The 17,495-nt window shown below is 36.5% G+C and overlaps 3 protein-coding genes across 4 annotated transcripts; 2 read left to right on the forward strand and 1 right to left on the reverse strand.

Moving 5' to 3' along the window:
• The first annotated feature begins 305 nt into the window (after nucleotides 1-305).
• On the forward strand, nucleotides 306-2,533 carry LOC117994709 (zinc finger protein 70-like). Its single transcript, XM_034982664.2, has one exon. The coding sequence runs from the start codon at nucleotides 443-445 to the stop codon at nucleotides 2,012-2,014; it is 1,572 nt and encodes a 523-aa protein (XP_034838555.1). The 5' UTR covers nucleotides 306-442; the 3' UTR covers nucleotides 2,015-2,533.
• A 3,384-nt stretch (nucleotides 2,534-5,917) lies between these two features.
• LOC117994705 (presequence protease, mitochondrial) lies at nucleotides 5,918-10,663 on the reverse strand. Its single transcript, XM_069508070.1, has 2 exons — nucleotides 10,568-10,663; nucleotides 5,918-9,101 (listed from the first exon to the last, which is right to left on the reverse strand). Exon 2 carries the CDS (start codon nucleotides 9,072-9,074, stop codon nucleotides 6,021-6,023), a length of 3,054 nt encoding a protein of 1,017 aa, XP_069364171.1. The 5' UTR covers nucleotides 9,075-9,101; nucleotides 10,568-10,663; the 3' UTR covers nucleotides 5,918-6,020.
• Nucleotides 10,664-11,687: 1,024 nt separating this feature from the next.
• On the forward strand, nucleotides 11,688-16,893 carry LOC117994551 (zinc finger protein 271-like). Of its 2 annotated transcripts, none has more exons than XM_069508071.1 (8): nucleotides 11,688-11,920; nucleotides 12,294-12,465; nucleotides 12,655-12,747; nucleotides 12,914-13,048; nucleotides 13,204-13,590; nucleotides 14,090-14,190; nucleotides 14,557-14,600; nucleotides 14,681-16,893. In XM_069508071.1, exons 1-8 carry the CDS (start codon nucleotides 11,835-11,837, stop codon nucleotides 16,327-16,329), a joined length of 2,667 nt encoding a protein of 888 aa, XP_069364172.1. In that variant the 5' UTR covers nucleotides 11,688-11,834; the 3' UTR covers nucleotides 16,330-16,893. The 2 variants fall into 2 exon arrangements, with proteins under 2 accessions (XP_069364172.1, XP_069364173.1); XM_069508072.1 differs by lacking the exon at nucleotides 11,688-11,920 and adding an exon at nucleotides 12,027-12,187.
• The last annotated feature ends 602 nt before the right edge of the window (nucleotides 16,894-17,495 follow it).

Genomic DNA, 17,495 nt, shown 5'->3' on the forward strand with positions numbered 1-17,495 from the left:
TGAGCAATTTATTATCCTCTTCAGGAAAGGCAAAGGTCCATGGACCATACAGCCTGAAGTTGTTGATTTTGATTCTTGTGTTGTATTATATAAAGGCATTAGCCTGTTCTTTCGTTTCGTTTCATAAAATAGTTTTTTCTTCAATTTAATCTTTAAAGATTCATTTGAATGTCTTAATTATATATTTCTTTCCTTTTCTTTTTGTTCCATGCCTTCCATAAGGATCTTATAAAAAAAAGGGATGTAAAGTTACGAGTTGGAAAGCTTAAAATCCATAGACAAAAATATTTCATAGAGGTTAGTGATCTTGGACTTATTTGTCTGTGTTTTGACATAATATGTATAAAAATTCACAAGTTGTGCAAGTTGTGAAAAATTTGTGCAAAATAATTTAATTTCACAATAAAAACTTAAAATAAAACGCAAATAATCAATTAAAAATATGAGTGTATTAGAGAATGCGTACTGCAGGCTGTGCGCTGAACTGAAGTCATCGACGAAACTTGTAAATTTACTAAGCGAAGATGCGATACGATATGATGTAGTCACAAAATTGAAAAGAATCAACATTAATATTGAATTTATTGAGGATTCCTTGCCTAGCACAGTCTGCTATCAATGTAAAGCGTCCCTCGATAAAGCATTTGACTTAATATTATACATAGAAAAGGCACAAGAAGTATTGGAAGACATTGTTTTAGTCAAAAATATTAAGAAAGAAGTATTAGCATCATCAGATTTAGATAACGATCTAGACCCGTGCATGTCCTACGACATCGATATTAAACTCGAAGACACTCACACACGCGATTCTAAAAAACCAGTAAAATGTCACGAGAAAAAAAAGAAGAAAAGTGCAGCTAACAATTTAGATGGCATACCTTTATCCCAGTTGAAATTAACATGGAAGGAATATAGCTGGCAATGTGCATATTGTGAAACCCTATTTCCAACGATAGATGAGTTAAAAGCTCACTCGGTACAATATCACGAATGCTGCAACCCTTACAGATGTACCGACTGCAATATTCGTAAGTTAAAACTGGACAGTTTTATTGCACACGTGAAAAGACATAGAAAATACTTAAAATTATCGTGTTACAAGTGCCATAAGAGGTTCTCAAAGATAACGGATGCAAAATCACATCAAAACCTTCATGTAGATTCAAGTTTGTACTGTACGGGATGCAATCAAACTTTTAAAACATCAGACGAGTTGACTAACCACAGCAATGCGTACAATAGAGATTTAAGAACCAGACAGTTTCCACCGATAGCTAAGGATAGATTGGAAAGTTTAAACTGTCCCATATGTCACAAACTATTCAAATATAAAGGGACGTTAACAAACCATTTGCTAACACACACGGAGAGAAAACGCGAACACACTTGCGAGAAATGCGGTAAACGATTCTTGAGCAAGCAGAATCTAGCCGGCCATATGATGTTACATGATGACGTTAGGCCGTATCCGTGCGAAATATGCAAATTTAGATTTCGAACACCATCACAATTACGTATGCATGTTGGTATTCACGATGGAGTCAAGCCGTTTGAATGTGACCAGTGTGGCCGTTGCTTCCGTTTGAGAAAGCAACTTTTCAACCACAGTATCGTGCACACGGATGCTTTGCCATACGTATGTAGTTACTGCAGCAAAGCCTTTCGCTTTAGAAGCATTCTAAATCAACACATTCGTCAACACACGGGTATCAAACCCTATTCATGCCACTATTGCGAAAGAAATTTCACGAATTGGCCGAATTATAACAAGCATATGAAACGGAGGCACGGCGTAGATATGGCGAAGAAGAAACGGACACCTAAAGGTGTATACCCGTTAGACCCAGTGACCGGTGAATTGGTTTTGTATGAAGAATCAAATAAAACTCACGAATGGAAGAGTAAACTGATGGAAGGAACACGGAAACCGGGCCGTCCGAAAGGTCACAACAATGATAAGGCGAATGTAATCTTAGACCAAAATGTACAATTAAATGATATTAAAATTTAACTAAAATTATAAGGAAACTAGCTGATGCCCGCGACTTCGTCCGCGTGGAATTTGGTTTTTCGAAAATCCCGTGGGAACTCTTTCATTTTCTGGGATAAAAAGTTGCCTATGTCACTTTCCTTAATAATAATTATTTAGTTACTTAATAGAGTTAGAGTATGCTAGATGCCAGCTTAAAATTGAAGGTACATACCTTCCAATTGAAGATAAGTCCCGCAAATTGCTAATGGGCGTGGCCGCCATTTTAGTAACGTCAACACTGGACTGAAGTTTCGAGCAACCAGTACCCTGCTGCTTTTTGTTTCGGCTGACGTCAAAATGACGTCATTTCGATGTTAATGTGACATGGTTCCAACGCAATAGCAATTTGCGGGACTTATAGTGGTATTTATTTTTATATCATGACCATAGGATGGTAGGACCTACTTATTTACGTGTTAAGTATTAACATTATAAAATATTAGGAGGAGATATAATGAAAGTATGTATTAAATTAATGTTGTAAATAATAAATAAATTCTTATTACATTTTGATGTATTTTATTACAAACTCGAAACTTTACACGCCACTAAGGCTAGGCACCGCGGCGATATTGTCTCGTTCACAATTTTCTTAAACCTACAATTTTCTATCCCGTTTTCATGCAAATAAACCAAACGGTCGTACAAAACGAAATTTTCGAATACTGGCTGCATACAATTTTGTAGTAAAACAAAGATGGCCGCCTTTTTAAACGTCACTCGAGTGATTTGGCGCCAAATGGAGAAGAGTTCTTCATTATCGATTTTTTCTTCGAAATCCTTTGTAGCACAAATTTTTTCTTCATTTTGGTTACGTATTAACTTAAAACCTTTAGCAGCATTTGCTACGTAAGCTTCGAAATTGTTTTCCAATGTTTTTAAACGAACCGCTTTTCGTTTGGTTCTTCTTAATTTGCAGTTATCTAAAAAAATATTAAATTAACATTCTTCTTCTTCTCTCTCTTCTTTTTTAGGGTTCCATACCCGAGGGTACCAACAGGACCCTATTACTAAGCCTCCGCCGTCGTCTGTCTGTCTGTAATAGGTAGGTAGAGAGTTGAAATTTTGACAGGATGTGTATTTCTATAACAAAATTCAAAATGATTGGCATGACAATTAAAGTTTTTTTTTTACGATGGTACGGAACCCTCCGTCTACGTGTCCGCCTCAACCGATTTTTATTTTTTACTTATAAAAACCGGCCAAGTGCGAATCAGACTCGCGCACCAAGGGTTCCGTACTACAATCGTATTTTTTCGACATTTTCGATAAATCAAAAAACTCAAAAAATACCCAACTGGGTATATTAGTCTTATTTTAAAAGGTCAAATACTAATTGGTAGGTAGGTACATGAACACATTTTAATTATTTTTTTGTGATGTAACCACAAATTCACGGTTTTCGGATATTTCTCAATGTCTGCTATAAGACCTACCTACCTGCCATATTTTCATGATTCTAGGTCAACGGGACCCTGTAGATTTCTTGACAGACAACAAAGTGATCCAAGGGTTCCGCTTTTCCTTTTGAGGTACGGAATCCAAATTATTTTTTAAATTAACGAAAGAACTTTTTTTTAAGACTTCAAAACAATAACTTACGTTTACTTGCATAAACTTGTAAAACAGCCCTCGCTAATAGATTAAAGACTAGATCTTCCATCTTCTCATTTTTCACATTAGGAGGTTGTGTAGCTAATCTCAAAAAGGGTACAGTTAAAAATTTAAAACCATTATTTTTTTCACAAACTTCCTTTAGCGCTTTACTCAGCGGAAATTTTTTAAATCTGCAATTACCACGATTTTCTGCGATTATTCTGTGATAGCAACACGGCATTATGACAAGAGCGCGGGCCTGTTCCATTTTCAAAAAAATATTAATGGCGTCGACTGTCAAATCGGCGCAAGCATGCAGACCTGTTATACAAAAACGTTCACAATTTGGGAATTTATCGTCCACAAATTCCTTTATATTTGTATAAGACTCTGTATTTATTGTGTGTTTTATATATTTCACACGTTGAATAGATTGAATGTGATATTTTCTCTGTCGTTTTTTGGCGCCAACGTAATTTGTTTCGTCACATTCCAATCCGAGAACGTTAAAATCTGTAGTTTTAAACAATTGCTCGTCTAGATATCCCTGGAAATCAAAAATAATAGAGATAAGCATTGGCTTATATATTACTTCATATCGTATGGACAGGGTTATTGAACAAACAAAATGGCACCGACTCATTGGTGCTTATGCACCAATGCAACCCCAGTCTGGATTTTAAACGAAAGTGAAAAATTTTGTTCGCTTTGGCATATCTTGTCATTATTGATGAGATAAGCATTTTTACAGATTTTTACGGTTTCGTAATCCGTACCTCAAAAGAAAAAAGAATGGAACCTTTGTTGGATCACTTTGTTGTACCTACCTACGTCCGTCTGTCGTGTGTGTCAAGAAAACCTACAGGGTACTTCCCGTTGACCTAGAATCATGAAATTTGGCAGGTAGGTAGGTCTTATAGTACAAGTAAAGGAATAAATCCAAAAACCGTGAATTTGTGGTAACATCACAAAAAAAATATTCACGAACTAATAATTAGTATTACTTATCAATTTTCAAAGTAGGATAACTATCCCAAGTGGGGTATAATTTGAAAGGGCTTTACCTGTACATTCTAAAACAGATTTTTATTCATTTTTAGGGTTCCGTACCTCAAAAGGAAAACAACGAAGTGATCCTATACCTAAGGGTTCTTTTTTTCTTTTTGAGGTACGGAACATAAGAGAAACATACCAATCCAGATCCAAAATCGACAATCGTATCACATTCAATAGTTTTACAAACGTTTTCAATTTCTTTGGCCAAGTATGCGATTTCATGTTTCTTCTTAGCACTTAAAGGAACGTCCATCATGAACTCTAAATTCTCATTTTCCTCGAACTCCTCATATTTTACTGTTAATTTATCTAAATTTTCAAAGAAGTCTGTCAAATATTCAAAATTTGTTTTACGAATATCAAAATTATCACTGAATATATCTATTGCTTCACAGTCAAGTTCGATTTTATTAAGAGCTTGGTTAACCAACAGATCTGTGTTGGGGAAATTAAATAGATATTCATATTTGTGTAAGAAATTGTAGAATTCTTCGAAATATTCTGCAGATTCTTCAAAACTGGTTGGCAGTGCCATTTATATCTGAAAAGTCAAAGAAATAAAGGCCCTGTAGGGCGATTTCGTAAAACCTGCATCAATCATTATTACAATCTCAATTGTTGTGATTGAGTTAACGCGTTAACCATTTTGAGTGGCCAACCAATCAAAAACCTGTTTTCAAAAAACATTCGAAATTCATTTATTCAAAAATGTTTAACGTTCGAAAACATAGTTTCGTTTGGTGTATCAAAATGGTTAACGCCCACAGAGTTTTTTATCTTTGTCATTTGTATGGGATTGCGTAACAGAGAGAGCCCTATACCAACTTCCTCCGTGGATATAGTTTTGCTCGGACTATAATATAATAAAACAAAATCTAAATATTATAGAATATTTATTAACAGTCTCAATATTTTTATACTTTGGAATAAGTTAATTACAAACGTTAATGCAATGTAGGTACAGTACGCGGCAGAAAATAATGTACATCGATCTTTAGAAAGAGATGCGCTTTTGTAGACCGACAAAACGAAAAAAAATTTACTAAATCAATATAGATGGCGCTGGCTGTTATCAACTTGCAGTGCTCTACATATTATTGTTAGGTACATCTTGTACAATGGTACGGAACCCATCGTGTGCGAGCCCGACTCGCACTTGACCGGGAATCTGTCAAAATGTCAAATTAGTTAAATAAAGGTTACCTGGCGGTTGTGAAACAGGCCCTAATAACAAATATAACTACCCTAAAGCTATAAGAATCTTTAAAGCTGCTTTACGTAAGCTACTAAAAGTATAAGTACGCTATTAAAAAGTTTCGTCCCATTTCAATATTCACTCCTGTGGTCCACAGATTTTTTCCCAAGATTCATTTTCCTTCATAATCTGCTGGGAAGCCCCGTCCCCTATCACGCATTTGCCCGACCAAATCTCCCTCTTCAAATATTTGTCACAAACTTCGATCAAATCCTCCTTTTTAACGGCCAAGACCCGCTCGCGTTGCATTTGCCAAATATCGTAAGATAATCCATACAAAAACATATCAACTCCTTTCATATGTTCTGCGATCGGCTGATCCATCTGTTGTAAAATGGATAGTTTGGCTTCAAATAAGTTCTGGTCGTCCACTAAATCTTTATTATTCGACATCCAATCCGTCGTCTCATCGAAAACATCCATAGTTTTGCGGGTATTCGGATCTCTGTATGAATAGTAGTTGAAAATGCCGTCGATCGTCAACAGAGCCCCCCCACCGTATGCCCCGTTTTGCTCCCTAACTATCGGGTGAAGGTATTTGGAGGTTATAAAACGGGACAGCACACGCAATTTGGGGTAATCCGGATCCGTATACGGTACGGTTGGGATGACTTTCGCGCAAAAATTCACCGGAATATTCATAGTTATGTGTAAACCTTTACTGTCTTTCTCTGGACTTTTGCTGTCAACCCAATTTATTCTATTCACGTCTTGCCCATCGTTATCGCATAAATTCAAACAAAATTTATCAACAGATTCGTGCACATTTTGATTCGTGTTCGAGTAGTGGAATGCACCTCTCAAATTGTTGCCTTTTAGAACTTTTTTGGCGATATTGTCAACTATTGATTGTATGTCCTCTATTTTGTATTTATTGTGGATCTCCTGCATGTTCATTATATGTTTAATACCCAATAAATTCTCTTTACATTCATCCACTGATGAGACGAGGGATCTAGCAGCTTGCATTGCGTAAGTATGTCCACTATCTATTATCCCACTAGTGAGAGAAGAACAATAGTTATTAAATAGCATTGTCATTCTTGTGCTATTCGAAAAGTCTGGTCTATTAAATAATTCTGTCCAAATGTCGAGCATTTTGGGTAAATTCTCATCCAGGCAATGACTGCTCACTAAAATCCCCTGCTCGAATTGATCTTTCTGACCTATATGTTCTGTTATGTGAGTTATAACGGAAATTCCTGAGGTCGATTTGCTGATGTATTTGTCAAAATCTCTGTAATTGTAGGTTTTTGTGTCAAATTTATCTAGAATATAGTTAAAGAATGGTAACAACTGTCTGTGTTGGTCGATCAAGCAATCTGTTCCTAAAACTCCTTTGAAATATGTTACGCCATTCGTATTCGCTTCACATAGTTGTAAAGGTATTGTGCCAGATATGGTATGTTTTAGCGGAGGAGCAGTTTTGTTTAGTGTAATATCTTCAATTTTCAAACAAGGCAGTACATCTAGGTTTTGTACTTCTTTTTGGACTTTAGAAAGTTGAAGTCCCTCAGCGAATATTTCTTCTTTCTGTTTAGGATTTAACTCTTTGATTTTTAATTTAAGTAATTTTGCTTCTGCATCATTGAATATATCATCGAATTTTGGATCGGGTACCATTGTCATTACCAGTTTATGGTTATTTAGAATAAAGTACTTTTCTATGACATCTTTCACATACTGCGGTTTCATAAGATTAGTCTTCAACTTATCTAGTAACTCGTTAACTCGTAACGCATCTAATATCGGTCCATTGTGATTCCACAAAGGCATCAAATTGAAAAGCAAATTCAAACCAAATTTCGGATTTTGATGTTTAATAGACAGCTCAAAACCGTGCAAGACACTTTCGATATGATTTTTCTCAAAACCTTTAGAAAATATATCCTCGATAGTCTGATTTGCTAACCTTTCGATAATTTCGAATTTAGTTTCTTCGACATCTCTGAGTCCAACGACAAAAAGAGTATCTCTAATTTGGTTATCGTAACCAGTCAAAGAATTGTAACCACCAGATATATTCTTTTCGATAAGACTTTTGTAAAATGCCGAGTTTGGACCGATTATCATAAGTTCTGCCAAAGCTGTTAGCATGAATGTTTCATATATATTAGTTATATCCGATAAGACATAGCCTATAGCAATCTGGTTCTGTTTGTCAACTGTACCACCGTACTGATCAACTCTACAAGGTATGGTTGCTTTTTTGACTAGCTTCCATCTTTCTTGAGGAACAACTACTGTATTTTTAGGGTCTAAAAACTCGTATTTACTCAAATATGTATCATTTAAGAACTTGAGGTTTTGTTCGAGGGGAAAGTTGCCATATGAATAAACTCTAGCATTGCTCGGGTGGTAATATGTCGCATGGAAGTTTTTTAAATGCTCATGTGTGAGTTCTGGAATGCATAAGGGGTCACCGCCTGAGACATAACCGTATGTACCTTTAGGTAAAATTGTGTTTATGAACTTTTGACCAAACAGCGAACTCGTTTCTGAAAATGCTCCTTTCATTTCATTGTACACCACACCTTTGAATACTAAATCTGAGTTTTTATCCTCCAATTTGGTATGTTCCAACCTCCAGCCTTCTTGTAGAAAATCTAATCTGGACAAATTGGGTTTGAACACTGCATCCAAGTAAACCCTTTGTAGGTTTCTATAATCAACTTCATTTTGTGAAGAAAACGGGTAAAAGGTATAATCGGGACCGGTTAAAGCATTCATAAAAGTAGCCAGAGAGCGGTTCAACATTTTAAAGAACGGATCCCTAACTGGATAATTTTCTGAACCACACAAAACTGTGTGCTCCAAAATGTGTGGTGTTCCCATGGAATCTTGTGGCGTTGTCCGGAAGCCAACGGAAAACACATTGTTGGAATCGTCCCTTTCTAAATGTAAGTACTCGGTCTTAGTTTTTTCGTGAGTAAGTAAATATGCCGTCATATTATACTCTTTGATTGACTCAACTTCAGTGCACATGAATCCGTGGTATACTTTACCAGGATTCAGACATTTTGGTATGTTTTCCTTCTTTTTGAGAATCCCATTGGCGTAATTTCTTTGACTAGAAGTTAGTAGCTGTTTTTGTAACTTGGTCCATTTCCAGTTTTGAATTCTTGAATACATATTGTTTTCTTGTTATATTCTTCACGCCTGCAACACAACATTCACTCACTTTTTTAGGGTTCTGCACCTCAAAAGGAAATACGGAACCCTTATAGGATCACTTTGTTGTCTGTCAAGAAACCTACAGGGTACTTCTTTGACCTAGAATTATGAAATTTTGCAGGTAGGTAGGTCTTATAGCAGACATTAGGGGGAAAATCTGAAAACAGTAAATTTGTGGTCACATCACAAAAAAAAAATTAAAAAGTGTTTTGGACAAATAATTAGTATTTTCAACTTATGAAGTATGATTACTATACCAAGTGGGGTATCATATTATGAAAGGGCTTTACCTGTACATTCTAAAACAGATTTTCATTTATTTTTATGCATAATAGTTTTTGATTTATCATGCAAAATGTCGATAAACTATGACTGTAGTACGGAACCCTGTGCGCGAGCCTGACTCCCACTTGGCCGGTTTTTTCTAAAGTACCGATTGATGACGCTGTTTTAATGGCATAAATTACGTGTTTTAAGTGTATAATTGTGTGGGAGGTTCCATAACAAATAAAATAAAATAAGTTATGGTGCTACTTATAGACAAACTTGGAAACTAAGGGATGATTTACACTTTACCATGCCGGCCCTGAGTTGTGCAATCAACAGCCCAGTGCAATCTAATGTGATTCATTATTTATCTATACCAATATTATAAAGAGGTAAAGTTTATTCAGTACGCAGCAGAAAATAATATACATCAACCTTTAGAATGAGATTTTGGCTTTGTAGAGCGTTGTCTCTGTCACTAATACTCGTACCTATGAGACCTATGTTTTGTCGGTCTCAATGAGAGAGACATTGCTCTACCAAACCGCTATCTATTTCTAAAGGTTGATGTACATTATTTTTGGCCTGTACTGTAAGTTTGTTTGGAGGAAATAATCTTTGGAACTACTGAACTGATTTTGAAAATTCTTTAACCGGTAGAAAGCTCCATTATTCTATGGACAGGGTTATTGAACAAACAAAATGGCACCGACTCATTGGTGCACCAATGCAACCTTAGTGACGTCTGGATTTCAAACGGGTCGTTCATTAGTATGTAAGAGGTGGCGCTGATTTATTTGGTATTTAAACCATGAAAAATTTTGTTCGCTTGACTATATCTTATCATATTTTATATCGATGTTTGGAACTGGAAATTTTCTAAAATTATTCATCTGCTAGGTTATCTAACGATAGAAAAATCTGTCCTGACTCTTGCTTCAGTTTTTAGTTGTTTCACTCAAAAAAAACGTGACACTAAAAAAAATCGTGTAGGTAACGAATACCTATATCATTTTTCACGGGATTGTTTTGACTTTTTAACGTATATTCAGGTACGAATATTTGGTTTTTAAGTTATTCTAAGGGTTTTTAACCCGATTATACAGTAAAAATAAACTATAATAATTTGATTGCACAAGTTACTGCCAATAATTGAAAACAAATGACGCAGTAATTATACTCACTTGAGATAACTTTTTTGCGCAATTTTCGTTGCAAATATTTATGCTGTTCATGTATTTTCCTTTCTTGTTCTATTTATTTTCATAATTTACAACAAAATAACCTCAGTCCCTCACAACACAGAAGGAAGCACCAAAGAGAATATAATCACTACGTTTGGAAGCACGAAAGAAGCCGGACGGAGACCACAGACCAATATAGTAGATAATCTATGCCACAGACCATCTCATATGTAAAAACTAAAAAGTACTCTGTGGACCACCTGTGGACCATCTGCCGGCGACACCGACCAGAAATAAAAGGCCGGAGCATAGATTATCTACTATACTAGGGCCGGAGCTTCATAGAGTATAGACCAATAAGCAGCATCGACATAGGAGGGAAGTAGGTACCATACTATCTCTATGGTACCTACCTAGTACATAAAAATTCTTTGATAAGCAGCCAATAGGGGACAAATGAGTAGGTAGGTACCTACCTATGTAATCACTACGTTAAATAGGTACCTACCACAAATACGCATAGATTATTTATCTACTACCTATATTACTTTATATTATTAGAGGTTATACGTTTGTTTGCCTTGAATCTTGGAATCTACAGCTTGAACCAGTATTCCAGCATTATGTGAGTATTACATTATTATTATTTAAAAATAAAGTTAAATATACGTATAGTCTGACTCTGCCTGGCATGCGCCCACAGAGTACTTTGTAATATACATGCGCCTTCCCTGTATATTATAATACTCTTTGCATGCGCCATAGCATTAGCAATGCGACTCGCGCGCCATCACTATTTTACAAAGTAAAAACCAAAGTGACGACAACAACTGCACATGTAAAAATTGTGTTGTGTTGCAAATGCAAAGAAAACGAGCAGACTGACAAACACTCGGTAATTTTTATTTTTATTTTAAGGTGGTCTCCATACAAAATAGTTTGACTCCCATTTGAAAACGAATATTAAACGTTAACTTCTAACCAATTTATAATCTTCTGGCCATCGTACTTATTTAAACAAAACTTGAAAGGGTTAGAACCCAGAGCCGTAAAGCCAGTGGGGGAAAAAAAGACATTAGCGACCATAGACTAGCGAATGACGGATAATGGTTAGTACGAAAAATTAAAATTTTGCGATAAATAGGTACCTACTAAATTAATGGGTAGAACAAGAGCCATTTCTAGATCTCAAAATTTATGCACTAGAAACTCTTATCCCTATTAATCTGTGAAACTCTGATTCAAGGCAAAACACTAGGCATTAAAAATGCGGTGTTGCGTGCCTTTCTGCAAAAATACTTCGGGCAATGTATCACCAGCAGACGGAGAAGGGAAGGGGATTAGTTTTCATGGGTGAGTATATTATTTGAGTTGACTCGCAAGTCGTAGTCGTAACCGTAGTCGAGTCTCTCTTGTCAAACTCCAGTTTAGAAGTATAGTCTTATTAAAATAAGTACCCTGCTTATTATATTTTGTGGTCTGACTGCTGATCTGAGCCACTCTGAGCAGTAGCAACAGTAGTCAGTCAGTACAGATCAGCTAGTCACGCTGGTGGTTATTGAAACACAGTCCAACAGCCCACTTGCAGCAAAGCGAGAGCTTTCAAGGAGTTATGAAAATGTGTGTCTGTATAAAACATGAGTATAGGTGGTTGTTCTGTGTAAAACAAACCACTATGTTACAGGTTTGTTATACATATGTCATATAACTAAAAGGTAATTTCCAGTTTCCCCAGTGAAGTACATCTTCGTGCTGCGTGGCTCCGAGCCCTCGGCAAACAACACAATCTACCAGACACTGCTGTGGTCTGCTCGCAGCATTTTTTGAATGACGACTTTTATGAAACGGAAAGTGGCTCAAGGCAAATTGGTACTGGTGCTATTCCTTCAACGGTGCAGGTAACTCATAATGTCCTGTTATGTATTGTTACTTGTAAGTAAATCAAAAGTAACTAAATCAGATCAAGTGTGCCTGAGGAAGGAGAAGGAGCTAAAACATATTGGGTCTGAATTTGCCTTTTTTTTCCTCACCTGTTGAAGCATGGTATTTAAACAGAAGTGTAGAAGTAACTCGTAGTATATTTACAGGTATGCATGATATGCCTTGACACTGACAGCAAGCTGCTTTTAATGAATAAACATAAATTGGATGAAGCATATGAAACATTAACTGGACATCCTGTAAGTTGTTAATCTATTACTATTGCTTTGCTGTATGTATACACACACAGGGTAGAGGCATGTATAATTAAGTTGAATCCCTACATTGAACCTACCTCGCTGTACACTGTCAAATGCTTTTGATAAATCTGGCAGGAATGTTTGATTAATTATTGTGTTGTTTCAGTTGTGTGATCAAGGAAACCTTAAACAAACGCTTTGTGTACAATGTGCTCAGAGATTGATAAACTTTAGTAGATTTAGAGACAAGAGCTTGAGAGCCCGTGCACTGATGATGGACTTAGTTGAAAAACATGAATTAGTGAGTACTTAACACATAATATGAAGTAATTAGTTGACAGTTTTTATCAGTCAGACAGTTTTAGAATTAGTAATTAGAGAAACATATGATGAATTTATTAGTTCCAGCTTTGCTTTTAAGTTGGATTCTTTGAAGATTAACTTGTCTCTCAACAGATAACAAAGCGACATATCAAAATGATAAGCCGCACAAAACACCAACTAAAGAGTAATATGGTGTTGACAACGCTAGGACCTGACCACTGTGACTTATACATAGTAGAACACCCCTCGGAAGACCAACAAACTGAATCAGAGGAAACATGCCGCCAAGTTCTAGTGAAAACTGAAGGCAGTGATGACTCTATGTCGGTTGATGAGGACATAGATGTGGTGAATGATGATAACAGTGATGCAGTTAATGTCAAAGATGAGTTTATAACTTTTGATGATAAAGACATATACTATAGCATTATGTTGGAATTAAAATCACTGGATGAAGCTCTTTACAAAGCACCCAAGACGAAACATTCATACATGCAACATATGAGTGCACAGCTCGAGGTGAGATCATCAACTTGATAAGTTTAGTAGTGGAAGAAAAAGAATTTTTGAAACAAAATTTCTTTAGGCGCGACTTAAGAGATTGCTTGAGTGTAATTCAGATATTTATTTGGAAGGAAGTAATGTTCATACGTCATTTCCGTTAAAAATGGTCGCCAAACAGATCAGCTGTTCGAGGCGGCTATCTAATTCTATCGAGGTAGTAGGTACCACAGTATAGCTTAATGACATAGATTGAAAGTTCTATATTTTATGTACCGCGTGATATACCTTATAGAAAACCTTTTGCCATCTCATTTTTTAATAAACCGGCCAAGTGCGAGTCAGACTTGTGCACCTAGGGTTCCGTACTCGGGTATTTTTCGACATTTTGCACAATAAATAAAAACTTATGCAAAAAATTTATGTGATACCCATTTGGTATAGTTACCTTACTTTGAAAATTGAAAATATATTATTTGTTCATGAACACATTTTAATTTTTTTTTTGTATTGGCAGAACGGTGATGGTGATGGTGAATGTAAGAAGTCACAAGTATGCAAGCCTCATACAGCTGGGAGCCCTAGCTCTTCACACTCTTCACTCATCGCTGAGAACAAGTCAGTAAACCTGCCAGTGCCAATAACGTTTAGTTCAAGTTACCGTTAGGCCTAGAACACACGACGATAGGTACTCAATAGTGATGAAACTGCAACTCAAATTACTTTTCAGTTTCATGCCTATAAATAGTCTTATATGAAGCCACACATGTCGCAACTAGTTCGAGACGCGTTAAAAACGCATCGCTGAATCGTCATCGTCACTTGCCAGCAATTTTGATTGCAACCAAGTGCTAGTCAATAAATTACAAAAAACTAATGGCTCTTATACAATAATTTTTTCTAACCTGCTATATGCAGTACAGCTATGTACTGGCTAGTGGCACCCAGTACACTCTAGATACATTCTGATCATATATTTCACAGGCAAGCAGACTCCAGCCCTTCTGCACGTGCTGCTCAAACCTTAGGTAAGTAAGATATGGTGTTATTTATCATTTTCATTTTACAAATTTATAAACAAGGAAATAATAAAAATGTTTCGTTTCAGTCTCTCCGCTGCCCGCGAGTCTTACGGCAAGTAACGACGTAAAAGTGTCCCCAACTGAAGTAGCCGATACAAACTTCAGATTAAAAGATTGTGTTGTCAAGTTATATGATGTTTTCTCCAAGAAAGTTGTATCAAGACGAGACGGAAAAGCTATTAGGTCTTGTGTCAGTCAGAACATTGTGTGTAAAGATATCAGTTATCAGGCACCAAGTCAGAGTGAAGTCTCTATGACAGAATACGTTAAACCAATCACTAATACAGTACAAGTAGTATCGAAAACGTTACAAAGCAAAACTGATTGTTTGAAGAACGTCATTAATATACAATGTTCTCTACAAAATAGTTCACACACTGAAGAAAGTCGGTTCGTTTGTGATATTTGTCGAATAGTGTTTGAACAAAAAAGTCTCTTAGTGAAACACATAAAGACTCACGCTGAAGTAAGACGGTTCACTTGCAAGGTTTGCCAATACAGCAGTAAATATCTAAGTCATTTGAATCTGCACATGAGAACGCACACTGGTATAAAGCCTTTCTCATGTAGGTTATGCGATTACAAATGTGCCCGAAATAGCACTCTAGTTACGCACATGAGAACCCACACTGGTATAAAGCCTTTCTCATGTAGGTTATGCGATTACAAATGTGCACAAAATAATAATCTAGTGACGCACATGAGAACCCACACTGGTATAAAACCTTTCTTGTGTAAGTTATGCGATTATAAATGTGCACAAAAAAGTCATCTAGTGAGGCACATGAGAACCCACACTGGGATAAAACCTTTCTTGTGTAAGTTATGCGATTATAAATTTGCACAAAAAAGTCATCTAGTGAGGCACATGAAAACCCACACTGGGATAAAACCTTTCTTGTGTAAGTTATGCGATTATAAATTTGCACAAAAAAGTCATCTAGTGAGGCACATGAAAACCCACACTGGGATAAAACCTTTCTTGTGTAAGTTATGCGATTATAAATTTGCACTAAATATCACTCTAGTGACGCACATGAGAACCCACACTGGTATAAAACCTTTCTCGTGTAAGTTATGCGATTACAAATGTGCACGAAACAGTAGTCTATTGAGGCACATGACAACCCACGCTGGTATAAAACCTTTCTCGTGTAAGTTATGCGATTACAAATGTGCACGAAACAGTAGTCTATTGAGGCACATGAGAACCCACACTGGTATAAAACCTTTCTCGTGTAAGTTATGCGATTACAAATGTGCACGAAACAGTAGTCTATTGAGGCACATGAGAACCCACACTGGTATAAAACCTTTCTCGTGTAAGTTATGCGATTACAAATGTGCACGAAACAGTAGTCTATTGAGGCACATGAGAACCCACACTGGTATAAAACCTTTCTCGTGTAAGTTATGCGATTACAAATGTGCACGAAACAGTAGTCTATTGAGGCATATGAGAACCCACACTGGTATAAAACCTTTCTCGTGTAAGTTATGCGATTACAAATGTGCACGAAACAGTAGTCTATTGAGGCACATGAGAACCCACACTGGTATAAAACCTTTCTCGTGCAAACTATGCAATTACAAAAGTGCACATAGAAGTAGTCTAAAGAACCATATGATGAGAACTCACACTGCCACTGATGAAAAGCCTTCATCATGTTCGTGAATCGTGAGCCGCACGTCCCTGTCGGCCACCGGAGAAGGCTGACATAAAGTCTACAACAGACAGCGAGTAGTGTGCTTTGTGTAGAGTGTATCTTGGAGGATCTGGGTATGACGCGCCCGCTTTGGGATGCCCTGACGTTGATAAAGACACTACCTAGACCTACATATTATCATTATGATTATTGGCCGAACGAAATTTTCCCTGACTCACTACTATATTCTGATACACCAACCGCCGGTTAGACCTATCATAAACTACTTAGTTTGGACGTTGGCCTGAAATCGAGTTGACCGGTAACATATGCCAGCGCTTATCTGCTAAATTACTTTTCAATTTTTTTTATTTATTATGTCGGTATATGTCGTGGCCATCTTAGATTTGATCATACTAATATTATAAACGAGCGCTGACCATATAGCCATGTTTACTATTTCATGAAATGCCACAATTTTTCATGATAATATAGTAGAGTATGTTTCATGAAATTGGCAATACTACGATCTGGCCACCACATATAGATCGTTATTGTGAAATAATATTAAAAGTATAACATTTAAACCTGTAGTGTGTGTGTATTATTTTCGATACCCTACTATAATAAGTCAGTGCGTATTCTGTAGGTACCTACCGGCTACCGTAGTTTTGTACAGGTTTGACGACTTCCCATGGATTTAAAAAAAAAACCTATATCCATACGAACGAAGTCTCGGGTATTTTTTTATTTTTATTTTTTTATTTATTTAAACAACTCAGTACAGTAATCAACTCTCTGGAATCCTGACCCCTAAACTAGGAAATCCCGTGTCTTAGGGGCCAGTGCCTTCCCAAACATAAGTTGAATAGTTAATAATTTACAGCTAGGTATTACAACTATATAAAATAAATAAATAAACAATACACAAGGTTAAAGCGTGAAACAAACTATGGGACGCGTCCGTAAGCTATGGCTAAGAACCGCGATTGATAGGCGTCCACAGTCGTCTTGCGAGATATTACGACTCGGACAGCAAGTGTTTAAAAAACGGACCCTACATAAGGAGTCTATTGCTTATGGGTGAGATCGCAGTCAGGGACTAGCATTGGCTATGGTCATCGAAATGTAAACTCCCTATATACACTGTAGTCTGTGATGTAAACTCCACACCTACGTTATTAGTTACTCTGCC

This window comes from Maniola hyperantus, chromosome 27, assembly GCF_902806685.2.
Source record: "Maniola hyperantus chromosome 27, iAphHyp1.2, whole genome shotgun sequence".
Classification (NCBI taxonomy): domain Eukaryota; kingdom Metazoa; phylum Arthropoda; class Insecta; order Lepidoptera; family Nymphalidae; genus Maniola; species Maniola hyperantus.